Source organism: Cetorhinus maximus, chromosome 2 (genome assembly GCF_964194155.1).
Source record: "Cetorhinus maximus chromosome 2, sCetMax3.hap1.1, whole genome shotgun sequence".
Taxonomy (NCBI): Eukaryota; Metazoa; Chordata; class Chondrichthyes; order Lamniformes; family Cetorhinidae; genus Cetorhinus; species Cetorhinus maximus.
In genome coordinates, this window is record NC_135880.1 from 10,458,196 (window position 1) to 10,477,034 (window position 18,839).

The 18,839-nt window shown below is 43.1% G+C and overlaps 1 protein-coding gene across 2 annotated transcripts in view; it reads left to right on the forward strand.

Annotated features, from left to right (window-relative positions):
* Window positions 1–18,839, forward strand: part of fam193a (family with sequence similarity 193 member A) — a 241,983-nt gene that overhangs the window by 181,799 nt on the left and 41,345 nt on the right. For both annotated transcript variants that reach the window (XM_078560819.1, XM_078560827.1), the window contains exons 9-12: window positions 3,021–3,098; window positions 10,742–10,857; window positions 12,148–12,390; window positions 17,967–18,120. In XM_078560819.1, the coding sequence (XP_078416945.1) occupies window positions 3,021–3,098; window positions 10,742–10,857; window positions 12,148–12,390; window positions 17,967–18,120 (591 nt within the window). The remainder of the gene's footprint in view (window positions 1–3,020; window positions 3,099–10,741; window positions 10,858–12,147; window positions 12,391–17,966; window positions 18,121–18,839) is intronic.

Here is an 18,839-nt window from a genome sequence, read left to right on the forward strand (position 1 = left end):
GGTGTTAGGAGGGTATTCCAGAGTCTAGGACCCAGGGAACTGAAGGCAAGGCCACCATTGGTGGAACGATTAAAATCAGGGATGCATAATAGGCCAGAATTAGAGGAGCGCCGATATCTCAGAGGGTTGAGGGGCTGGAAGAGATTTCAGAGATAGGAAAGGGGTGAGGCCCTGGAGGGCTTTGTAAACAAGTACAAGAATTTAAAATCAAGACGTTGCTTGACCGGAAGCCAATTTAGTGTCAATCTTTGTGTGATTATGTTCCTGTGAAACACCTTTGGATGTTTTATTGCATTAAAGACACAGTATAAATGCAAGTTGTTGCTATATCCAATCTTTAAAACTCCACACAGTGGCATCTGATTAATTTTCTTTTGCTGATGGTTTAACTTCTGTAGTTGCGGACCAAGTTTCTGGCCTTGAACATTCTGACAACAGGTTACAATTAACCTCCATATACCATTCCCAATTAACCTCCATATACCATTCCCAATTAACCTCCATATACCATTCCCTCTCTGATTTTGGAAAGCGCTTCAAATTCTGGAACCGTGTATCCAATGCTGTCGTCATCTTTAGCTGCTTAAGATTGGTGACCATCATTTTGTGATTCTTTCATTCACTTCGAAACCCTCTTTGCTCCAATTTTATTTTGATGCTCTTTTTTTAAAAGGATAGCCCTCTGCCCTACTTTGCCATCTCCAGCCTCTTTGCACCATCAAACCGAACCCAATGTTGTCTTGTCTGACCAGCCAACACAGAATGACACCCATTAAATCTCCTTGCCAGCCAATATCAGTTCACAAGCACTATATCTTTCTGACTGTCCATCTCTCTCTTTCTCATCACCTCTTCTCACACTTCCTCCCTGGGAGGGTTGGATGGTTAGGAAGCAGTGGTGGCAAGGGCAGCCATCATACGATTTATTCAGGTTTGAGAATTGGAAATTATTGCAAAAAAAAAAGTGAAAATAAAAAGCTGGCATCGGCAAAAACGACTAGGGAGCTTGAAGAAGTCCATGACTCTGATTATCTTACAAAAAAAACTGATTCACTCGTGCTATTTTATGTCTGTAAGCCTGCCATCCTTACCCCACCTGTTCCATACCTTTTTCCAGTCCCATTCAATGTGATTAACTCTGAACCACCCTCTGAAATTTGTTACAGTCCCTGTAGAAAACAATAACTTCTTAAAAAAGAGATGGATTTCCCCTTGACCGACAGGAATCACTAAAGAACAAGATTTCATGTTTTCAGACATTTACTGAAATAAGCCAACTAAAATCAGCATAGATCAAACTTTACTTAACAGACAACTCATAAACCAAACTAATATTTATGCATTAAGTAATTAACTCAATTGAGTTTCTTCTTTCAACTCCTTTTTCTGTGCGCCGCGCTTCTAGCAGGTGGGTAGCAATATAAGATTAAGTTCCCAAGGCGCTTCCAGCAAGCTCACTTCTCTCTGTCCCACCAGGTGGAACCTTCAGATGTCCTTCGAAAATTGCTCCACTCAGCCGGAGTATTCAGGCACCAACTTTCAACAGCAAGGCCCACCTTGGCGACTTGTTCCTTAAATCTCCACAAGCCTTGTCAGTCCTGTCCCCTATCTTTCAAGCAGAAAACATATTTTTACAAGCATTCTGTTTAGTTGTTCACACAAAAACAGTTCACCCTGCTCTTCACAGCAAAAACTGGAGCTTTTCCGCACAACAGTTTGTTTCTCCCTGCCTGTGTCTCTGTCTCCGAAAAGGAGCTGCCCCTCTTTGTGTCAAGGTGTGAAAACTGTCAATTGATTTTCAGTAGGTTTCAGTTTGGATTTCTTGCTCTAAGACAACCCAGATCGAATGGACTTGCGTTCAGGCAGAAATTTAGTATGATCACCATCCCTCGCCAAACCACCCCACCTCTCCCTTCTGCCAGCCTTCCAGAACATTGTGTTCACATAAATTGAAGGAGACATTTTAAAGCATAACCGTCTTGTAAAGCCCAACATTCGTAACAAGTCTAAAAGCAAAATGCTGCGGTTTCAAGTCCGTATGACTTCTTCAAGTAACAAGTCGATTAGCAAGCCATGCAGTTGCTTCAGACTAAGGGTGACTAGTATTGGGCTGTAATTGCTAGACTTTCCAGTGACACCCACATCCCAAGATTTTTTTAAAAATTGAAGCTATTTTATTTTTCATTTCAACACAGTTTTTGAGCATTTTTCGTTTTTGAAAGCTGTTGTTATTTCCATAACTCCCACTGTTAACTCTTAAAAATAATTCCCATAAAAACACAATTAATTGAAGGTCCTAATTTTATTCTGATTTACTTCAGTACAGTATTTGACACCTATTGTGTTAAAATTGCTTTCAGTACCCTTTGTGAAGGATAGCAGTGCAATGATCCAAAAGTCATTTCCATTTTCATCATTTCCAAAAGGCTTACAACTGGAGGTGACATTATAGTGACATTTATAAGATTCTTTTAAAGCAGAGAAAGAACTTAAAAAGTTCTTTCTTAAAAACTTTAAAGCAGAGAAAGTTCAATAACTTATATTATTGTATACCCTTCATCTGGGGCCACACCAGAGCACTTCACAGCGAATTAAATACTTGTGAAGTGTCGCTGTTATAATATAAGCAAATGTGCCAGTTAAGCAGTGCACAGCAAAGTCCCACATATTGTAGAAGATAAGTGACCAGGCGATCTGCCTTTAAAAGGTTAGCTGAGGGTAAGTTCCCTGCTGTTCCTTGAATAGTGCCATGGGATCTTTTCATCCTTGGTCTAAAGCCTCATTCAAAAGATAGCAGTTCAAAAGAATGCACCTCTGATTTATCAGTCTGGACTATGTGCTCAGGTCTCTGGGGTGGGTTTTGAACCCACGTTTTTCTGACTCAGTGGCAACAAAGCCTCTGCTGAGCCAAGACATCACCTCAAGGTTGGTATGCCAACAGTTTTTAATTTTTAAAAAAATCAGTGAACAGAGCCGTGCTGTAATTATTGGATCCATTTTGAATTTTCCGTCCTTGTTAGATGGCAATGAAGACTAAACAACGCATGCTGAAGGAGGACTGGGAGTTCTTCAAACAGCGTCGGTTATTAGAAGAGCAGGTAACATGGCAATCTCTGCTATCGTGTGTGTGAATAATGTGAAATGAATTTCTTGATTTGGTTAAAGAGCCCAGAACAAAAGGGACATAACCTCAGAATTAGAGCTTGACCATTTAGGGGTGATGTCATGAAGCATTTCTTCACCCAAAGGGTAATGGAAACCTGGAACTCACCCTAAAGAAGTTTGAATATTTAAAAAGTGAGATTAATAGATTCTTGTTAAATAAACAAAGGTTTTGAGGGTTATGCAATCGCGGTGGGTAAATGGAGTTAAGATAAAGGTCAAGCATGATCTCCTCCATTGATGGAACGAGTTCAAGGAACTGAATAGCCTACTCCTGTTCCTATGAATCACTATTATTTATTTGCTATCCCTCGCTAGCGAGGGTGGTTGTCTTCCATGGACCCGAAGATGGCTGATGAGGCTGATTTGGGATCTGCAGACTTTATGGCATGTAAGACACTTGTTGTCATGTGGGATGTCTGATCATGTATTATCAGTTCGGGTCATGGCATGTTCTTTTTGCCGATTTCGATTTTTCTCTTCATTTTGTCATTGTTGGGTCTCAAAATGCTGGGATCCTTCCCACAGACCTGCCAGCATCTGGTTCAGTCCAAGGCAATGGTCTCCCAGGAGTTAATGTCATTGTTGCATTTCTTCATTCAGGGAGGATGCATCAGAGGTGGACAGAAGAAGCGCTTCCCTGTGAATATTAAATTCACAGCCACGTTCATCAGTCATGCTCAGTTAATAGTGAAATGGATCCACTGATTTCAGCTTAAGAATTATTCAATGTGATAACCATTAAAGTACCAGAAGCTCCAACAAGAAAACTCATTGTAAATCCTTTAGAGAGCGAATTTAAATAAGGGTGATGCATATCAAGGTGCTTAGAATAAAAAATTGACTGTTAGCTTGGCTTGGTCACCTCATAGTAAGGAGATTGTGGATTCAAGCTCCACACCAGTACTTGAGCACCTATAGTTGAGTCTGCCACTTCAGTGAACCAGTGAAGGAGTGCTGCATCATCAGAGGGTTTGGGACACCTGTTTAGGGCTGGGGAGGAACTTGCAGTGGGAAGGGGAGGATTCAGTCGTTGTGGCCCATGTACATACCAGTGACATAGGTAGAACAAGGAAAGAGGTTCTGCATAGTCAGTATGAGCTAGGTGCCAAATTAAGAAGCAGAACCTCAAAAGTAATCATCTCCGGATTATAACCGAGCCACATGCAAATTAGCATAGGGCAAATAAAATTAGAGAGATGAATGCGTAGCTCAAAGACTGGTGTGGGAGAAGTGGGTTCCGGTTGGCAGGGCTCTGGCACCAGCACTGGGGAAAATGGGGGCTGCACTGTTGGAACGGTCTACACCTGAACCATGCTGGAACGCTGTTGTGAATCGCGTAACTAGGGAAGTAGGAAGGGTTTTAAACTAAATCATGGGGGCAAGAGATCAAATGTGGGAAGATGTAAATTAAAGAGTAGAGACAAGGTAAGGCAGGAAGGTATTGATTTGGGAAATGATAAACAGACCATGACAGGAAGGGACAGAGAGTACAAGTCAAAGAGTAAACCAATAGATAAGGCTAGAGGTCACATAAATAATAATAGGCCAAAGCTTAAGGCCCTGTATCTGAATGCACATAGCATTCAAAACAAATGAATTAATAGTGCAAATAGAGATAAATAAGCACAATCTAAAGCCCATTACAGAGACATGGCTACAGGATGGGATAGCTTGGGACGGGAACATGGAAGGGTATGTACCTTTTTGGAAGGATAGGAAGTTAGGAAAAGGTGGGGAGTGGCTCTGTTAATTAAAGACAAAATTAACACAATAGAGAGGGATTGCCCAACTGTAGGAAATGAAGATATAAAAGTGGTTTGGGTAGAGATGAGGGATGATAAAAGCAAAAAGTCGCTTGTGGGAGTGGTGTACAGGCCCCCTAACAGTAATCACACAGCAGAACTGGGTATCAAAGAAGAAATAGTCAGTGCTTGTCAGAAAGGTACGGTGATTGTCCTGGGGGATTTTAGTCTACATATAAACTGGAACAACCAGATGGGAAAAGGTAACATAGATGCTGAATTGATAGAATGCTTTTGGGATAATTTCTTAGATCACATTCTGGAACCAACCAGGAAGCAAGCTGCACTGGACCTGGTATTGTGTAATGAGATAGAATTAATTAATGACCTCTTAGTGAGTGTGCCCCTAGGTAGCAGTGCTCATAATATGAGTGAATTTTACATTCAGTTTGAGGGAGTGAAGACTGGGTCTAACATTAATATTTTAAACTTAAATAAGGGCAATTACGAGGGCATGAAAGCGGAGCTAGCGAAAGTGAACTGGCAATATAGGTTAAAGGATGGGTCAATAGAGATCCAGTGGCAGACACTTGAGGAGGTATTTCAGAGAACACAGAATAGATGCATTCCAACAAGGAAGAAAAATTCCAAGGGGAGGATCCATCATCTGTGGTTACCTTGAAAAAGGAAAAAGCATGTAATTATGTCAAGATGGGTGGTAGGTCAGAAGATTGGGCAGAATATAAAAAACAGCAAAGAATGACAAAGACTAATAAGGAGGAAAAAATTAGAGTACGAGAGAAAGCTAGCTAGAAATATAAAGGCAGGCAGGAAGCATTTCTGTAGATATTTAAAAAAGAGTTACCAAAGTGATCGTTGGTCGTATAGAAAATAAGTCTGGGGAATTAATAATGGAAAATAAGAAGATGGCAAATGAATTGAATAGGCATTTTGCATCAGTCTTCACTATAGAGGGTACAAGTAACATCCTAGAAATAGCTGTAAATCAGAAATTGGAAGGGAGGGAGGAACTCAAGAAAATTACAATCACCAGAGAAGTGGTACTTAGCAAATTGTTGGAACTGCAGGTTGACAAGTTCCCAGGTCCTGAAAGATTTCATCCTAGGGCCTTAAAAGAAGTGGCTAGTAAGATAGTTGATGCGTTGGTCTTAATTTTCCAAAATTCACTCGATTCGCGGAAGGTTCCATTAGATTGGAAAATAGCTATTCAAAAAGGGAAGGAGACAGAAAGCAGGAAACTGTAGGCCAGTTAGCTTATAGGGAAGATGTCAGAAGCTATTTATTAAACACGTTATAACAGGGCACTTAAATAAATTCAAAGTAATCAGACAGAGACAACATGGCTTTGTGGAAGGGAAATTATGTTTAAACAATTCATTGGAGTTCTTTGAAGAAGTAACAGGTGCTATGGATAAAGGGGAACCGGTGGATGTGCTGTACTTAGATTTTCAGAAGGCATTTGATAAGGTGCCTCATCAAAGGTTATTGCAGAAAATAAAAACTCATGGTGTGGGGTGTAACATATTGGCATGGATAGAATATTGACTAGCTAACAAACAGAGTAGGCATAAATGGCTCATTTTCTGGCTGGCATGATTTGACAAGTGGTGTGCCACTGATATGTGCTGGGGTCTCAACTTTTTGCAATTTGTATAAATGATGAAGGAACCAATGGTATGGTTGCTAAATCTCCCGATGACACAAAGATAGAAAGGTAAGTTGTGAAGAGGACGTAAGGAGGCTACAAAAGGATATAGATAGTTTTTATTTATTCATTCATGGGATGGGGGCACACTGGCTAGGCCAGCATTTGTTGCCTGTTCCTAATTTCCCTTGAGAAAATAAGTGGCTTGCTAGGCCATTTGAGAGGGTATTTGAGTCAACCGCATTGCTGTGGATCTGGAATCACATATAGGCCAGACAGGTTAGAATGACAGGTTTCCTTCCCTAAAGGACAATAATCGACATCATTAGACTTTTAATTCCGGACTTGTTTACTGAATTCAAGTTCCACCATCTGCCATGGTGGGATTCGAACCCGGGCCCCCCAGCATTACCCTGGGTTTCTGGATTACTAGCCTAGTGAAAATACCACTACGCCACCACCTCCCCTCATAGGTTAGGTGAGTGGGCAAAGATCTGGCAAATGGAGTATAATGTAGGAAAATGTAATGTTGTCCATTTTGGCAGGGCGAATAAAAAAAGGTATATTATCTAAACGATGAGAGATTTCAGAGCTCTGAGATGCAGAGGGATCTGGGTCTCCTAGTGCATGAATCGCAAAAGGTTAGTATGCAGGTGCAGCAAGTAATTAGCAAAGCTAATAGAATGTTATCGTTTATTGCAAGGGAATTGAATACAAAAGTAGGGAGATTATCCTTCAGTTATATGGGGTATTGGTGAGACTACATGTGGAGTACTGTGTACAGTATTGGTCTCCTTATTCAAGGAAAGATGTAAATGCATTAGAAGCAATTCAGAGAAGGTTTACTAGATTAATACCTGGGATGGGCGGATTATCTTATGAGGAAAGGCTAGACAGGTTAGGCTTGTATCTGCTGAAGTTTAGAAGAGTAAGAAGCGACTTGATTGAAACATATAAGATCCTGAGGGCTCTTGACAGGGTGAATGTGAAAATAATATTTCCTCTTGTTGGAGAATTTTCAAAATAAGGGGTCGCCCATTTAGGACAGAGAAAAGGAAATATATTTTCTTAGGGTTGTGAGACTTTGGAATTCTCTTCCCCAAAAGGTGGTCGAGGCAGAGTCTTTGAATATCTTTAAGGCAGAGGGAGATAGATTCTTGATAAGCAAGGGGGTGAAAGGTTATCGGAGGTAATCACGAATATGAGGTTAAAATTCGATCAGCCGTGAACTTATTGAATAGCGTAGCAGGCTTGAGGGGCCGAGCGGAATTCGTATGTTCGTATTATAGAAAATGTATTAAGTGCAGAGGTCCCTGATGTAGAGTCAAGAAATGTTACAGCATAAGAGGAGGCCTTTCAGTCCATCATGGGTATAACAGCTCAATCAGTCCGCCCCAATCATTAGCTCACCATCAGAGATGGCTCAATCATAACCTGCAGCTGCTTGATGGTTGGACCTAAGAGAACAGAGTGCAGCAAGCTCAGAAGGAGACAGGTTATAGTGGGTGAGAAGGGCAGAGAAATTGAGATGGCCGATGTCATGCCGACAGTTCTCAATGAAAAGATTGAGAGCAAATAAGAGGCCAGAGGGAGGGGTCTAGGTGGAGGGAGAAGACTGGAGGCAGGTGAAAGGATCCGTGGAAAGGGGGAGGACTCCTGCCCAAAGAAGTGAGCACAAAGACGAAGGCAGCAGAAGAAGCTTGGTGCTCCTTCCTCAGTTTAGAGAAAAAGTGAGATAATGGAGAACAAAGCAATTCATTCATATTTAAAAAGGATGTAATATGTAGTGAGAGGAAGGGTATCTGGGATAATAGATTACGCTAGGAAAATTCAGATTATCCAGTGATTCAAATTAAGTGACTTGATTAAAACAGCATGTACCTTTCAGAATAAAAATTGAGTTAACAGATAAATCAGCAACTCTGAGTGAAAAGAATTAGACAATACATGTTAAAAGATTACAGGCATTGTGAACCTGCATTTATAATGCACCTTTTATGACATCAGGATACACCAAAGTAGTTTTGAAATGTAATAACAATTGGAAATGCAACAGCCAGTTTGCACACAGCAAATTCCCATAAACAGCAGTATAATTGTTACCAGATCATCTGTTTTAGTGGTGTTGGTTGAGGGACCTATGTTAGCCAGGACCCTGGGGATAACCACTACAGATAAAAACCATGTCATTGGATACTTGCATTCATCTGAGGGGACGGGCAGTGCCTTGGTTTAATGTCTCATCTGAACGCCGGCACCTCCGACAGTGTAGCAGTCCCTCAGTTCTGCACTGGAGTGCTGCCCTAGATCTTGTTCCTAAGTCTCTGGACTTGAACCATGACTTGCTGACAAACACTAGAATTCTACCCATTGAACCACGGCCGACAGTAAAAAAAATTGTTGGAAAATTTCCTTCAGCTAGACATGGCTACCTTGGCTATATTAGGATTACACTATTCTATCAGGTTCATGCATCACTGTTTAATGCATTGATCATTTAGAACAATATCCTTTGTGATGGTCAGCTGACCATAAAACATGATCTGCTTGCAGTAGGAAGGAAATGGGAAGGAACAAAACTGATCCCAGAAGATGAGCAATGAGAAAGTTTAGAAGCGCTCCATGTTTACTAAGTGTTCAAACATGGGCTTCAACAGTGATAGGCCTGAATTTTCTGCTCATCGGGCGCACATGATCAGCAGGCCGGGGAGCGGTTGGGAAATGGCCCCGCATCTGCAGTTGGCCCCCAGCCGTGATTTAACAGTTAACACGCTGAAAAGCTCAGCGCTGCCGGGGTGGGAGCAGAAAACAGTGGGCACTGATATCACCACGGGTGCTGGTGAGTGCTCCCAATGAGCTCCCTGAAGGTAGACAGCTGCCTCCAAGTAATAAAAGCACAAAAATGCTGCAAAAAATGTCCATACAGCACAATCAAGCACCTGAAAGCATAACTCATAAAAATGCTGTCCCCAGATATTTCTTTTTATTTTCTATCCTAACAGAGAATTCATCCCGCCCTTGGATGAGGTTTCATCAAAAATGTCAAATAAAGGCCACCTGGCCTGACCGCCAACCATAAGGTTGGACTGGTCACAAAAAATCGCTTGTAATTGTGTTGTTAATGGGCTTAATTGCCCGTTTAAATGTCAGTGGGCGCTCTTCCGACTGCCGTGTGCACCCGTCGAGCGAAATATCGCGCAAGTGCATGATGATGTCGGGACGCTCGCCTGACATCATCTCGTGCGAGCGTGATTTTACGTCTGTTTGGGTCGGGCGCGCACGTGCCCACGGGACATAAAATTCCACCCATAGAAAAGGCAAGCAGCATAAGTAGGTAGGGTAAAGCCAGGCGTTAATTCAAAGCATGCAAAGAGGGGTTAGATAGAGTAAATAAAGAGAAACTTCAATGGCCAAGGATGGATAATCAGAGCACAGATTTGATGGGCTGAATGATATCCTGTGTTTCTAAAGTAAAGTCAGAGGTCAGATAGAAATTAGGGAAAAGTAAGTTTAGCAAACTTCATTCATAGAGCACTAAATGTTTGTAGTGAAAATAATGGAGAAAATCACTCGTTATTCAAAAGGCAATTAGATGAACTGGATGTAAAGTGCTTGTAGCCATCTTGAAGACATAATGACGGTACTTTCAAGTTCTTAACGTTTTTGTGCTCTCAAAGGTGAGGGGTTCTGGTGAGTTGGGACTGGAATGCTTTCCATTTCAGGCACCCATAGCCAACACCACTCACAGGCCAGGTATTTGCCATTACCTCCACTCCACTGCAAGCAGCAGTATGCTTCAGCCATATTCCTAAGTCCAAAGAACAGCCTTTGACCTCCCAGTGCGGCATTTTTTTTTCCAGCCTTATGCCATCATTGATCACTGACTGAAGGTTGGTCAATTTTAGCTTACCAGTTCAGGATTAAGACGTCAATATGACTTCATATTGGCCTCCACAGTACCAGCAGAGAGAGAATTTTTATTCCATCTCTTGCGCTGGATTTGAGACCAAGATCTTGGAAATAAAAGAGGATAATTCCTTGCCTCCTCCTTCGTGAAAATATTAATGTAGTAATAGCCCTCCTTATTCCTGACATTTCCTGGTTTTATGATATTTTATTTATGTTCAGATTCTATGTACTAAGATTCACCATTTTCTTTCTTTCCCAGCTTACAAACAGCAAGAAAGCACTAACTGGGGAGAATAATTTCACAGACACAATGAGGCATATGCTGTCATCGCGATTGAGTATGCCTGATTGTCCCAACTGTAACTATAGACGCAGGTAAGTGTCCCGATAACATGCACCTGAAATGGCCCGTCGTCAAGGATTTCAATGTATTTCAATGTATTATATATTAAATTAACTTTAAGAGGGCTAATTTTTTTCTTTTGTCTTCTCCCCATTTTTAAAAATTTCTTTCATGGGATGTGGGCGTTGCTGGCTAAGCCAGCACTTATTGACTACCCCTAATTTCTGAGAAGCTGGTGGTGAGTCGCCGCCCTGGACTGCTGCAGTCCATATCATGTATCCATTATGGCTCCCACAGTGGAGATAGGGAAGTTTCACCCAGGAATTTTCTCACAGATCAGGTACAAATGTCTTGTTCAGGTGACGTTCTCCCGTGTTACTGTAAATAATCCCTCATTCTGTGCAGCATTATTTGTATTTTCATGCTCTTGCTATTTATAGGTTCGGTCTGTTTATTCAGTCAAGTATTTGTGAATCTGTTTTCAGTCCTCTAGCTTCTAAATTTTATCCCTTATCATGTCAGTGCTTTCCCTTCCTGGTGGTGTTGGCTCCTTGCTGGGTACAGTTGATGCCTGGTATCTTGCTCAAGTGCCATTCTTCACTTGTGAACTTTGATGGCGAGTGCTAACAGACCTTTCAACCTTGAAGGGCACAATAACCCAGATTGATCTGCTCCTCAACTTGACACCCAAGCAACCACATACCTTCATCAGTGTTGCTGGATAGCGATCAGAATGTATCCAATTCTCCAGCTTAGAACACTCAGGTCAATTGTAGTGCCCCCTGCTAGCAAGGTCATTTAATTTAGCAGAAATTAAGATGGTAATTTTAACATAACTCGCTAAGTGGGAAACCCATAAGATTGGGTAGAATACTGGTTATCCAGTTGACTTCAGTGGAGAATAAAATTTGGTAAATGGTGTAAAACCAACATTGCGTCCAATCCCATCAATTTCCCTTGGAATGAGCTTCCGACTTTCATTGTTTATGCAGCTCGCTATTTTAGGTAACTGAGCCTTTACGGGAGCCCTTGGAGAAATAGTTCTCATTCCCCAGTGCTGATGTCCTCACCTGACCAGAATAAATTTCTTGCCTCCCCAGACGGGAGTGATTTTTAAATAAAATGTATTTGGCATGCCTCTCTTCAATCCTGGAGAGAGAAAGGAGCCATTCATTCCACAAATTGGAACCAAGTACATGCCCAGATACCAGATGTAAAAAGAGAGCACACTTAACTCTCGCCACCACCCAATCCCCTGTGATATTGTTCATTACACAAAGGACTCATTCAGGTGCTTCAGCTTTGCTTTCACCTTTTTGCAGGTGTACCTGTGACGACTGTAGCCTCTCTCATATACTCACATGTGGCATCATGGATTCACCTATTCCTGACGACCTTTCTATTAACACATTACCATTGCAAGTAGAATCTGCTCCAGACTACCTCTCGGAGATACGCCCGCCTAGCATGTCATCTGCAAGCTCGGGATCTGGCTCCAGTTCACCAATCACCATTCAGCAACACCCACGGCTTATTCTGGCTGATAGCAACTCAGCCCCCACCTTGTGAGTGCCTGACTTCTCAGCATTATTTGTGATGTTTTTAATATGTTGTTTCGATTGTTGGGAGGGCGGACAGAGCGGGGGAGACAATATTCTTAACAGAACCTTTGCTGTATAAACATATTATCTGACCCAGTCATTAAACATCAAAACTGATTCAGACAAACACCAGGTAGAAAACTTCTTGAAGAAGGGTCATAAGAAGAAGAGTCATACGGACTCGAAACGTTAACTCTGTTTCTCTCTCCACAGATGTTGCTAGACCTGCTGAGTGTTTTCAGAATTTTCTGTTTTTGTTTCAGATTTCCAGCATCTGCAGTATTTTGCTTTTTAATTCGCTGCCTCTTCCAGGAATGCCACCTTTGAAGAACAACTGCTTTTCTCTCTGACAGGATTTCTGTTTGCCTCTTTTGCCCTGTCCACCTTCATTGCTTTCCATTTCCCTCCTGGTGTTTGACAAGGAGTTTACCAAAACTCACCTTCACAACCATATTTCCTTCCTCAGCGACTGTCTCCATCTCCGACTTACCCCATGTGGATTCCAACTGAAGTCCAACCCCATATGTTTCGAGTCCACCCAGAATTACAGGTATTTCCGGGACATACAACGTTCCTCGGACTGCTGTTCTCACCGCATCTTGAGATCCACACTCAGCACCTTGCACCGCCATATTAACACACTCGACCTCTCTCTCCAGCAGCACCAACTCATCCTATCTCAAAGCTGTCCTTGTCCCCAGTTTCATTTTATTCTTCGCCTCATCCGATGCCATAACAAGAAATCTTTCCTCTTTCTTTCAGGTGCTAAGGAATGCAAGCTCCAACAACTTATTGATACTAACGCCCATCCAGGACCCTCCACCCCTCCCAATCCCGTCTTCTAATCCCAGCCCTTGCCGTGTATTCACCATACCCTCTGACCTTTCCTTCTCTGATGCTGAACATCCTGTACTCAGCAAAGGACTCAGTTTCATACCTTTATGCCCTCATCTCAATGCATTTCGGGCTCAGCACGATGCTGAACTCTTCTTCTGCTTTCGTCTTTGTGCTCACTTCTTTAGGCAAGAGTCCTTCCCCCCACTCCGTTCCATGGATCCTTTCACCTGCCTCCAGTCTCCTCCCTCCGCCTAGACCCCTCCCTCTGGCCTCTTACCTGCTTTCAATCTTTTCATTGAGAACTGTCGGCGTGACGATGGCCGTCTCAATTTCTCTGCCCTTCTCACCCACTATAACCTGTCCCTTTCTGAGCTTGCTGCACTACGTTCTCTTAGGTCCAACTCTGTTATCAAAGCTGCCTACAAGGGTGGTGCTGTGGTGTCTGGCGCACTGACTTCTACTTCGTAGAGGCTGAGACTCTCAGACACTTCACCCTGGAGCATGACCCCACCACTGAACATCAAGCTATTGTTTCAAGGATTGTCACTTACCTCATCTCCTCCGGAGATCTTCCCTCCACAGCTTGCAACCTCATAGTCACCCAACCTCGGACAGCCTGCTTCTACCTCCTTTCCAAAATCCACAAACAGGACTGTCCTGGCAGACCGATCGTGTCAGCCTGTTCTGGTCCCACGGAACTCATTTCTTCCTATCTTGACTCCGTTCTCTCTCCCCTTGTCCAGTCTCTTCCCACCTACATCCGTGATTCCTCTGATGCCCCACGTCGTATCAACAATTTCCAGTTCCCTGGCCCTAACCGCCTCTTCACCATGGACGTCTAATCCCTCTACACCTCCAACCACACCAGGATGGTCTGAGGGCTCTCTGCTTCTTCCTTGAACAGAGGCCCAATCACCATCCACCACCGCTCTCCTCCACCTGGCTGAACTTGTTCTCTCACTGAACGATTTCTCCTTAAAATTGTTTCGAGTCCTCCAAATAAAAGGTGTGGCTATGGGTACCAGCATGGGCTCCAATTATACCTGTCTCTTTGTGGGGTATGTGGAACATTCCTTGTTCCAGTCATACTCAGGCCCGCTCTCCCAACTCTTTTTTTGGTACATCGATGACTGTTTAGGTGTCGCTTCATGCTCTCGTCTGGACCTGGAAAAATTTTATCAATTTTGCTTTCAATTTCCACTCCTCTATCACCTTCACATGGTACATCACTGACACTTCCCTTCCCTCCCCATCTCATCTTTGACCTTTCTCCATTTCTGGCGATAGACGGTCCTCCAATATTCATTACAAGCCCACCAACTCCTGCAGCTACCTCGACTAGAGCTCCTCACACCCCGCTTCCTGTAAGAACTCCATCCCATTCTCTCAGTTCCTCCGCCTCCGTCACACCTGTTCTGATGATGCCACTTTCAAAAACAGTTCCTCTGACATGTCTTCCTTCTTCCTGAACCGAGGTCCCCCCCATTCCACCCCACCCCCACCGCTGTTGTTGGTTGTTGGTCTAGGGCCCTCAGGCACGTCCAACCATCTCCCCCGCCTCTGCCTTCACACCTTCCCCTCCCTCCGAGAGCCATGATAGGGTCCTCCTTGTCCTCACTTTTCACCCCACCAGCCTCCGCATTCAAAGGATCATCCTCCGCCATTTCCGCCAACTCCAGCATGATGCCACCACCAAACACACATTCCCCTCACCCATTCCCTCCGGGACACCCTAGCCCTCTCCTCCATCACCCCAACACCTCATCCCCTTTCTGTGGCACCTTCCCATGCAATTGTAGAAGGTGCAACTCCTGCCCCTTTACCTCTTCCCTCCTCGTCATCCAAGGGCCCAAACACTGCAGTGCTTCACTTGCACCTCCTTTAATTTGGTCTACTGCATCCACTGCTCCCAATGCGGTCTCCTCTACATCAGGGAGGCCGAATGCAGACTGGGTGACCGCTTTGCGGAACACCACCGGTCTGTCCGCAAGCATGGCCCAGACCTCCCTGTCGCTTGCCATTTCAACACACCAACCTGCTCTGATGCCCACATGTCCGTCCTTGGCCTGCTGCAATGTTCCAGTGAAGCTCAGCGCAAACTGGAGGAACAGCACCGACTAGGCACTTTACAGCCTTCCGGACTGAATATTGAGTTCAACAACTTCAGACCATGAACTCTCTCCTCCATCCTCACCCCCTTTTTTTAATCCCCTTTTTTTCTACATTCATTTTTATTTTTTATCCACTTTTTATTTTTATTCATTTTTCCATAGCTTTATCCCTTTTTTTAACCCCCCCGCCCCCTTCTATCCCATTCTCCATCCCTTTTTCCCCCCACCACTGCCCCCTCCCCCCACCCCATACCCTTCAGGGCCATCTGCTACTTGTTCCGTGTTGTTCTTTCACACATGCTGCCCTTGTTCTGCTATTATCACATTCTGCTTTTTTACCTTTATTGCCAGTATCAGCACCTGTTTTAGCACTAGCTGCTACTATTAACACTCCATTTGTCTTTTAGTTCAAGGCATCTTTGTCAATCCCTCCTTTGCCCCCACCTATCACTGCCCTTCTATCCAGCTCCACCTGCCCCACCCCCTTAAACAGTATAAATTTCATCACATTTCCACTTCTCTTCAGGTCTGAAGAAGGGTCATAAGGACTCAAAACTTTAACTCTGTTTCTCTCTCGACATATGCTGTTAGGCATTTTCCAGCATTTTCTGTTTTTGTTTCAGAAACCTTCTTGTGTTGCTTAACTCACTTAGTATTGGATTCTCATCTCTGGGTCCAAAGGGTGTGGGTTTGAGGCATACACAGGACCTGATCTCAAGTTGATTGGACCCCAGTGCCTGACTGAGGGAGTGCTGCACTACCTGAAATACTGTTCCTGCATATGAGCTGTTAAACCATTGCCCTATCTGCCTGTTCAGCTAGAAAGAAGTTGAATTTATGTAGCGCCATCACAACATTCTTAAGTGCTTCATAGGATATACGGTCCAAAACAGGCAGTCGGCCCAAATAGTCCATGCCATTGTTTAATCGAGCACATATGAAGTGTCGACATTGCTGCAATGTAGGAAATGCTGCAACCAATTTGCATTACCAGCCATATTCCAAAAGCACTGAGATGAATGATAAGTTGATCTGTTCTAAAGATATTGCTGGAAGGTTTAAATATTGGACAGGACACTGGGGAAAACTCATTTACTATTCTTTTTCTAGAAGAGAGGTGGTCGGAAAACAGGAAACTATAGGCCAGTTAGCTTGATGTCTGTCGTGGGGAAGTTGTTAGAATCGATCATTAAGGAGGTTATAGCTGGGCACTTCGAAGTACTCAAGGCAATCAGGAAAAGTCAGCATGGTTTTGTGAAAGGAAAATCATGTTTAACCAATTTTATTGGAGTTCTTTGAAGGAGTAACGTGCAGTGTATAAAGGGGAGCCTGTAGACATACTGTACTTGGACCTCCAGAAGGCATTTGATAAGGTGCCACATCAAAGATTATTATGGAAAATAAAAGCGCGTGGTGTAGTGGGTAACATATTAGCATGGATAGAAGATTGGCTGGCTGGCAGAAAGCAGAGAGTATGCATAAATGGGTCTTCTTCTGATTGGCAGGATGTGACGAGTGGAGTCCCAAAGGGGTCTGTACTGGGGCCTCAACTTTTTACGATTTACATTAATGACTTAGGTGAGGGGAGTGAAGACACGGTAGCTAAATTTGCAGATGACACAAAGATTGGTAGGAAAGTATGTTGTGACGAGGACATGAGGATGTAGATGGATATAGATAGATTGAGTGAGTGGGCAATCTGGCAAATTAGGTTTAATGTGGCAAAATGTGAAGTTGTTCACTTTGGCAGGAAGAACAAAAAAGCAGAGTATTATTTAAATGGAGAACGGCTGCATAATTCTGAGGTGCAGAGGGATCAAGGTGTTCTAGTACATGAGTCACAAAAAGTTAGTATGCAGGTTCAGGAAGTAATTAAGAAGGCTAATGGAATGTTATCCTTTATTACGAGAGGGATTGAACATAGAAGTAAGGATGTTATGCTTCATTTATACAAGGCATTGGTGAGACCACACCTCGAATCCTCAATGCAGTTTTGGTCTCCTTATTTAAGGATGGATGTAAATGTGTTGGATGCGGCTCAGAGGAGGTTTACTAGATTGCTACCTGGAATGATTGGGCTGTCTTATGAGGAAAGGTTGGACAGATTGGGCTTGTTTCCACTGGAATTTAGAAGAGTGAGGTGTGATTTGATTGAAGTATACAAGATCCTGAATGGCCTTGACAAGGTAAATGTCGAAAGGATGTTTCCTCTTGTGGGTGAGTCCAGAACTAGGGGGCACTGTTTTAAAATTAGGGGTCGCCCTTTTAGGACAGAGATGAGGAGAAATTTTTCTGAGGATTACGCGACTTTGGAACACACTGCCTCAGAAGGTGGTGGAGGCTGGGTCATTGAATATTTTTAAGGCAGAGGTAGATAGATTCTTGTTAGGCAAGGGAATCAAAGGTTATTGGGGTGAGATGGGAATGTGGAAATCGAGACACGAGATCAGCCATGACCTTAATGGCGGAGCAGGCTCAAAGGGCTGAATGGCCTACTCCTGTTCCTATTTCTTATGTTCTTAGTACCATGGGATCTTATTAAGCACCTTTCTGCCTAATCACATCACATGGTTGTTTTATTTTTCTTCTCAGTGGCAGTGATGATGAAGACGTCACCCCTTTATCAGCTAAATTTGCTGACATATACCCACTCAACAGCTATGATGATGCAGAAGTTGTAGCCAACATGAATGGTATCCATGGAGAACTCAATGGTGGGGGTGAAAACATGGCATTAAAGGATGAGGTATGTGAACATAAAGAAATAAAAGTTGGGATTGTGAGATGCAACCTGTCCCTGTGTTACATAAACTGTTCCACCAGGAGGTTTTGAGTGACCTTCGTGTTTCTGCCTCCATTGTTGTGGTCAGGCTACTTGGCTTCAATTTTTATGGAGCTTTTCCCTTCACATTTATTTTTCCTATACAAGTAATTGATTTTGTGTGGCCCTCTATGCATTGAATAAGCCAAAGCCTGTAACTGCACAGACCTTGTTCTGTGTTCATCAAGACTTTTTGGTTTGGAACCGGCCATTTGTTACCTACTGTTTTTATGATCCCTCTTTCTGTTTCCTCCAGTTTTCATCTAAACTATATTTTTAAAAATGCAATAAAACCATTGGCGACAACCAATGAATCAGAGATTTTTCTTGTTTTTGCTCATTTTCTTTGTGTTATGTTACTCTTCACTCATTTCTTTTCACTTCATATTTGGATCAGGAAAGATGATTGTTAATTCTAGTGCTTGGTTCCAGGAGTGTACCTAATTTAGCTCCTTTGTCCCTCAGGCTGGCATGCCTCATTAAGCCCTGCTTAGTGTTGCATAGGCTTTGAAGTCAGGGACAATTGGAGATTTTACTCCAAACAGCATGTGTCTTTTTCCCACTGCCACGTTGGCTCTCTGCTGGGGTCAGGGCCTGGCATGCCCAGGCTCTGGTACAATTTCTGGTTTTTCTTCTGCATCACT